Here is an 8,012-nt window from a genome sequence, read left to right as displayed (position 1 = left end):
TAAAAATGCATGTGTCATCTTAAAATCCAAGTTTGCTCATTACCAATACAAAACAAGGCTACACTCTGACACAAACTCCCACACAGTCTCTCGAGGGAGTCGTAACTCCATCATCGCCATTGATATAAGCAGGCCTTTGGTAGCAAATGTACTGTAACCACTATTTGGAGCACAGACTTCCCAACTCCTTTGGGATCGCTCAGCAGGCGTTGAGACCTCGTGAATAATACAGCCCGGGGAGAAATTTCTCACACAGAGACTGAGCCACTAAGCTGCCTAACCTAGACTGACAAATGTATCCAAGATTTGACAGGATGGAGAATGAAGTGAATGCGGGTGGAAAAGAGAGAAGGAGAATGAAGTGCTTGGAAGGCGAAAGAACAACAAGGCTATTCTTTCGGACACAATCTTTATTTGAAGATTCTGTGATACGTTGGGGAAATGTGGGAGACTGTTGCGACACTGAAGGAGGAGGATGCACATTTTCTCACACACACACACACAGATTCCTGCACTTGTGGCACAGTGAGGACCAAGTAAAAAAGGCCTCCAAAGCGAGGACCACCCTTTCAGAGATTCTGTGATACGTTGAGGAAATGTGGGAGACTGTTGCGACACTGAAGGAGGAGGATGCACATTCTCACACACACATACACACACACACACACACACACACACACACACTCAGACATTGACGCTGTGCAGTGTATGCACACATATGCTCAGACTAACTGCCGGCATTGTCTACTTAGGTCCTCTGTGCGAATGCGTGTGTGTGTGGGGGGGCATGGGGGAGGTGGGGGGGCACGCACACATGTGTAGGCCAGTCCTTACAGCTGACAAAGACTATTTTGTTATCATCCATCTCCCTGATTTAGAAGATGAGAATTATTCAAGCGCATAAATTGTGTAAAACCCGAAACACTGCATAGCTGTGAATCTGGAATTTCTCCATTGCGAGACGAAAAAAGGTTTTCTTATCTTATATACTGTACGTCGCCTGCATTGATTGCTGACAAAAAAAATTATTGGGACACCTTGCTGCGATACTTATTTCAGCAGCAGTTGCACGCGGGGGCGTGGCGGCCGTCGAGGATTTCAGGAGATTCCCGAACATGCGTTATATTTCAAGGCCGGTTGAACCAAAGAATGGCCGGGTTCGCCGCCGACCCACACGCATGATGGCCGCCGTCCGCTGTTGTCCATCGTCCCTCCCCGAGTTGCCCCACTTCCAAGATCCCGTGTCTTTGTCGGATTATTGACGTTGTTGCTGCTCTTGCTCAAGTGTTGATCATTTTTGCTCAAAAGTCCTTGTAAGTATGTTATTTTGTCTTTGACCTTGCTCATGTTTTTGTTTTCGTGAAACTGGACTCTTGTCATTTTGTTTATTGTTTAATCTCGGATTTGCTATTTGTTTGCCTTTGCAAGCGGTTTTGTTAATGTACTGTTTTTCTTGGTTCTTTTTGACAGGCGATTTCTGTTTATACTTAGTCGGCGCGCTTTTGTTCTCAAATAAATATTTTTTTGTGCGGATTTTGTTTGTGTCTACGTTTGTGACATCCGATCCCCATTACGTTTGTTCCCGAACGGTGTCAAATATGAGTAAGCAGTTGGTGCTTAATTAAAATAAAATAAAAATCGACACATTGATGCACATTTTTAACAAGTATATAAGTAATTCTGCTAATAATTTTGTTTATCATTTTGATTTCTGAATTATAGCACGTGAAACAACAACACAAGCAGCATTTTTTTTTAAATACAACTTTTTCATATGAATGCATTAATATAATTAAGGTGGCCCTCAACAACCGTTTAATTTCCGTTCAAATTGCTATTTAAATTTGCGTCGACTGCATGATGTTATCGGGAAAATCACTTGGAAGATAATACAACCGCTCAAGTCGTGATAGAAATAGTTCTGGTTGTAGTCGTTATTTTTACAATTGTTAGTAGTATATTTGACATGTCCTTACAAAACTCCAGTTATCTTCCATTTAGATCATGACGAATCAAACGGTAAATAAAGCAAGGCCAAATGAAAATAACTATAATTACTCCGACCGAGCTAATGTTTTTTTCAAAACACAACTCAAATTAGAAACAGTGACATGCCTCCAGCGTAAGATGAAGTCTCAAAAAAAAAAGTTTCTTTTGCCTCAAAAACCCCAAATTGGTAGCTATAATGTGTCACTGTGAAAAATGTTTCTGGCTGTTACCACAACACAAACAGCTTTTTCAGTTAGCAGCCGCTACTTGCCGGCAAGATGTACAGCAAATTGTTCCGAGGCCCCGCTGACAGCTTTGACCCCAAGATATGTGAAAACCGCAAATGAGTTGCGTCGTCTTAAGGCCAGTTGAAAAGAGGGTGTGTCACGGCTAACCAGCTGACATTTCACGGTCGTATGCAAAACCTACATAAGTATGTGCGTGATGACACAAATGACATTTTTTTTGTTTTTTGTTTTCCTGCTAGGAAGCACCTTGTTGGCTGGCCTGCCGAGCTTCTGGCTGCTTCACAGCACAGATCTGACACCAGGAATGCCACAAAAGCCTCTGCGGGAAGCCCACACCTCACTTTTGGGTTTCATTATGAACACAGCTGACACTCCACTGAGAGAAGCAATATGAGGGACTAAGTGGATCGACATACCAAACAGCTTGTTGCAAATTGATTTGAGTTCCCCTGGCAACCTCATCATGGAATGACAGACTGTCATTTAAGCAAAAAATATATTATCACATCATAATGTGGGCATTAAAATAGCGACACATCAAGTCATTCATTCATTATCCGTAGTGTGTTGATTTGATTGAATTTTTACTGTGACAAAAAGGTTTGATGTGTGGTTCAAGTGTCGGAATCCCATATATTTTGCGCTCAAATGGCACAATCTTCAAATCGAGAACTGGACTCTTACAAGTGGATATGAATTTGATACATTTAAGATATCTGCCGATGCATATCTATATATATATTGCGTGTCGTCCCGCATGCGGTCTGTCCTTCCGTCTGTCCCTTTTCAAAACGTACCTACTTCACCGCACCGCTGCGCACCGCCACTGCGCCGCCCAGGCAGTGGCTCACTACGATCGCGCGGACATCTTAGCGAAAAAATGTTGTCTACCCACAAGCATTGCAATAAAATTGTTAGTTATTTAGTAGAGCTAAACATCTGTTTATTTTCGCGATAAGCAATGAAGATGAACAAAAAGTTGAACCAAGCAACAACACTTTTGTGGGCCGAAGGCCTGCCTTACCAGCCCTCCGCAGGAACTAGCTGATGAGCCGCCCGGAGGGCGGCGAACCACCACCTTACCAGCCTTCTGAAGGAACTAGCTGATGAGCCGCCCGCAGGGCGGCGCACCAGCTAGTTCAGCATAAACGCAGGGATCGGACATACGGTATCCCGGCCATGCAAGCTTGACATTATCAAAACTGAGGGTGATGTAGAGACACCCGCGTCTGCCCAAATAATACAAATGAACATGCAAAAACAAAATAAATAAATAAAATCGAATAACCACCCGCTCTAAAGCTAAACTGCAGTAAAAGCATACCTGTCGGCCATATTTGTATTTTCAAATCATGAGTTCCACTTGTGGACCTCTGTAATGCTATGTGAAAAAAACCCGATATATTTAAAAACACAAAAAATTGGCAACATTAACACTCAATCTACCAGTTTTTCAATCCATTGCTGTATTTATTTATTTTTCAGGTACCGTCCATTTTTTTAACTACAGTTGATTTGAATTTAACTTTTAAGAACAAATACCTTTCTATTTATGCTTAAAGAGCTGTTTTTTTTTATTTGTCAAACATTCGGTCCCGTACATTTTGTATTCTATTGCGCTACAATGCGTTTTAATCAAAACTGTATATATTTTTTTTTCTAAAATACATGTCACTGTCATGTTTTGTTTAATTTGATTTTGTGTTCAGCCCCAGCTGTGGTGGTGGGCGTTTCCCTCCAGCAGGCGCACCTGTACCTCATTTCCCATCAAGCCTTGCGGTGTATTTAAGGACTGCCGAGCTGGATTATTGACTTTACTCACTGTTGTGCTTAAGTGTTACTTTCCAGACCTGTCGATGCTATTTGTTGTCGCTCTTGTTTTGTTCATAGATTGTTGTAAACATTTTTGTCATTCAGTCATTGCTCTTCATCATTGTCTTCACGTTATTGTACTTTTGATGTCATTTGTGTATTGTCTGTGTTCTATTGAACCTTGTCTTTGCAAGCGCGTTTTGTTTCATTCATTGTGTTTTTCTTGGTTCTTCGCGACCAGCGATTTCAGTTGATACTTTGTCGGTGCGATTTTTTTTTTTTCTGTAGTAAATATTTTTGTTATCGCACTTCTGGAATCCCAAAACATTCACCAGAAGCCAATCCCAACTCAAAAGAATTAAAATCCTGCCGTAGTGTTTGAATGTTTATGAAAACGAACAGTACACAACACTCAGTGGTCATCAATATTTCAATTTTCAACACGGTGCAGTTTTGATATCAATGTAATAAAAATAATCACATTCCTCTTCTGGCCAATTCTCTCATGTCATATTTTATACTGTAATTGCCGTACGATTAGCTAGCAAACAGGGCAGGATGTACCCAACCTCTCGCACAGAGTCAGCAGCAAATTTCTCAATTTAGTTTGTACCATTCAATGACCGAAAGGTGGGTGAGTCATTCAAAGGAGAAACTCAACTCAAACATCACAAATATCCAACCACAGTTTCAGTGAGAGATACCGCGAAAGAACTGAGACTGTGATAAGTCACACAGCCCACTATTCGGCGCAAACACAGATTCTATCATTCTGTGTTAAACGGGCCACAGGGCTAACATCAACCGGTCCAAATTTGTCGGTTGCTCGGAAAAACAATCATGCATGACAGGCAGTCATGCTGTGATGCTTTGCACTGCCTGCGCAAGAAAGCTGTACAAGCTGTCACTCTTGTCTGCCTTCTACATCACGCTCACGAGACCAAACTTCCTTTTCAGGGATACACTTTCAACAAAGCGCCCACATTTCTCTCAAGTGTGAAAGTGAGGAGGGGGTGACCGTGAGGAACGAGAGCAGCCAGTGCATTCACGCGCACAGAGAGGAGCCCTGAGAATGTCAATGGAATGCGAGTGGAATGAGGAAGTGTGCGGCCACTCAGCACAGTCACTGGAGGAGGTTTGACTACATTTGATAAACACAGCACGGGGAAACAATTCATCCGTGGATGTGCAAATGTTTACCTTTCCATGTCAATTTGTTTGATGAAATAGCTGAAGTGAAATGACAAATGTTTTAGTCATGCAATATTTTTCAGTTGCAAATTGAGATTATGGTTTTGATTAGAAATCTGTATATATAGCTGTTGGATCAGTATGGGTGTGCAATCCCCAGTGAGCGACTATTGTGCTCCCAAGGAACAAACAAATACATCAATATTATATTCTGATGTTAAGGAAACATCTAATAGGTGCACATAGCATAAGTAAATGACTCAATCAAGTTACTTCCATTACCTCCAGCACCTGGACATAACTTGAAGGAAACCATCCTCGGACTCCATCTTTCTCTCCTTCCCACCAGCCTCCGGGCAGGGATTGCAACACCTTGATCATCTCCCCGGCATTGAAACTCAGTCCCTGTTGATGCTGCTCTCCACTGAACGGGTACAGAGTTTTGCAGTATGATCCAGACATCGCCCGGAAAAGTCAAACTTCTCAGACAAGCTGTCCGATGACAATGGTGGTGGTGGTGGTAAAAGTCTGCACCCCGGAAGAGAACACGAATTAAACTTTGTTGTGGAACTTGTTTAAAGTAGATGAACAGGTTGTCGGGTGGTCACCGTCAGTACGCGCCGCGCCGCTCCGCTTCCTACGGGATGACTGAGCGCTCCGTTTGCGGCCACAGAGCTCAAACGTCAAGCCGCGACGAGGCAAGGAAAAGCAAAGGGGAAACCCCGGACAAATTCAAAATAAAAGCTAAGAAAAAAAAGAACAAAATAAAATAAACGTTTTGTTTTTCGGTGTGAATATGACAAACTTTAAGAAAGTCAGACTGAAATGTATGTTTAAAAACACACACACACAATTTTAAAATTACAAGCAAGAATTGAATGTAGCCTCACTTTTCACGAATGCTGCCGGTGACACTTGCGTCTCTGACGAAAGCCACGCCCCATCATGACGTACCTTAGACGCTGGTGAAAACAGAGTGGACGTGCGCTGTACGTGGAGTGCACTGTAAACGAACCGACGTACTCGCCTCGTTTTCATATTTGTAGTACAGTATTATGACATGTGCGACTTCCCGTGGAACTAACAAAGGTTAGCTTACCCTATTTTTTGTAGTTAATTATATATACAGTATACAGTACTGTATATACACAGTATATATTAAATTAAATTAACTAAAAAAATACATTTGAACTAAAATAATTTCCTTCCTTACCGAAAAGTTTACGAATTGGGTTTGTCACCTACAAATTGTGGAAATTTTGTTTTAGGTCATCGTTAGTGATTTGTATTCAGAGTAAGCGAAGGTAATGGAATTTGGAAATTAGCGGTCCCATCCTCACTCCAATTTATAGCGATCATCAGTAAACCTTTTTTAGAGCTATTTGGCGGCTACTCGCATACCAGTCTATGGGACGAGTGTTAACAAAACACTATGTTGTTTACTTAAATTTGTATTTTGGGGAATATACAATATTTTAAAAAATCAAAAATAGTGATAAACCCATCTCCATCAAATGGAAATGTTCAGAATTCCGAGGGTGGGGATGTTTTTCTTTTGTTTTGTTTTTAAATGTATTTTCTGGAGGTGTATATTACGTTATGTAGTCAAAAAAAGCTCCTGAAGCCCAAATGTAGTCATTCAGCTCAAGGCTGAGGGAGTTTCCTCGCTATGACAAATATGGTTTCTTAAACAATGATATTACAAATACAGGATGGGAACTAGAGAGCACTGTTTTTTTTCACGCATTATTTTACAATTACTGACACTTGAAACAAATCAGACAAATGATTTGCAGATTTAGAAATTAAAACAGGAAGTCTTATTTATTTTATTGTCGATAATATACATTAACTGTGTTAGTACATTGTGAGCGCCCCCTCTTAGGTTTCAATTTGGGAGTCGTTTTGAATTGTGAAAGAAAATGTGTGACGTTTCCTCGAATAAAATCGTCCACCCATTATCTGAGCTGCTTATTCTCACGAGAATCGTGGGCATGCTGCAAAGTATCTCATCTGTGTGCATAAAAATAAAGCATAAATTTGGGGCCTAAACTTCAAAGCTGCAAATTGAAAATGTGAATTCCCCTGAGAATTAACCTTTATCCCACTTAAGGCACTGGCTGTATGTTTGAATACAATGCTGCTGTCATCGTGAATGTTTGGTCCATATTTGCATATCGATGAGTTCTGTTGATTTAGGATCAAGTACCTTTTGACTTAGTTCTGTATTTATATATGGAGTACTGTATATAGTACATAGTGTCTTATTCCCACATTCAAAAAACATCCGTTGGGTAAAACGCAGACAGTACATTTCACCATTTGTGTGCCCTTCAGTTGCCTGGCGATTGATATGCTCTGATGATTGCCAAAAGGGGGCAGTATTTAACAAGTATTTCACTTTCCACTGGCTATTATTTGTACACACGATACTCAGAATACGAATGCTGTCCTTAACCGATTCTAGATCATTTTCAACAAGCATCCTTATAAATATGAGCACAACGTAAATCATATAATTCCAATTTTTAAAATAATAATACGCTTGATAGCTCATAATGAGTAACATAGTAATAATGAATTGAACAGCTCATACAACCAAATTGTCTAAAATCACTCTGTTTTGGAATTGTGTGTAAATTGTCCCTGAATTTTGGTTCAATCAAACTTGAATTCTGTGTCTCCGCCTTTCCTCCACCGTGCACACCTACTACTAATTTGGTCATCAAGCAAGTATTTCAGGACTGCCAAGATCTCGTGTCTCAGATGGAT

The 8,012-nt window shown here is 40.8% G+C and overlaps 1 protein-coding gene and 2 long non-coding RNA genes across 6 annotated transcripts in view; 1 reads left to right on the top strand and 2 right to left on the bottom strand.

The window, feature by feature from the left end:
• The window catches only part of LOC127604822 (growth arrest-specific protein 7-like), a 40,125-nt gene extending 33,968 nt beyond the window's left edge, over window positions 1-6,157 (bottom strand). Inside the window, exons 1-2 of one of the 4 annotated variants that reach the window (XM_052072153.1) lie at window positions 5,849-6,157; window positions 5,523-5,768 (exon numbers count right to left, since the gene is read on the bottom strand). In XM_052072153.1, coding sequence (XP_051928113.1) covers window positions 5,523-5,702 — 180 coding nt within the window. In that variant the 5' untranslated portion in view covers window positions 5,703-5,768; window positions 5,849-6,157. Of the gene's footprint in view, window positions 1-5,522 lie in introns of all 4 variants that reach the window. The other 3 variants (XM_052072152.1, XM_052072155.1, XM_052072156.1) reach the window with 3 other exon arrangements.
• Window positions 11-964, bottom strand: LOC127604829 (uncharacterized). Its single transcript, XR_007963419.1, has 2 exons — window positions 667-964; window positions 11-509 (listed from the first exon to the last, which is right to left on the bottom strand). It is a non-coding gene; the product is annotated as an uncharacterized LOC127604829 (long non-coding RNA).
• Window positions 1,228-4,602, top strand: LOC127604828 (uncharacterized). Its single transcript, XR_007963418.1, has 2 exons — window positions 1,228-1,313; window positions 3,947-4,602. It is a non-coding gene; the product is annotated as an uncharacterized LOC127604828 (long non-coding RNA).
• Window positions 6,158-8,012: the final 1,855 nt, after the last annotated feature.

This window comes from Hippocampus zosterae, chromosome 7 (genome assembly GCF_025434085.1).
Source record: "Hippocampus zosterae strain Florida chromosome 7, ASM2543408v3, whole genome shotgun sequence".
NCBI lineage: Eukaryota > Metazoa > Chordata > Actinopteri > Syngnathiformes > Syngnathidae > Hippocampus > Hippocampus zosterae.
This window is presented reverse-complemented; position numbering and strand designations above follow the sequence as displayed.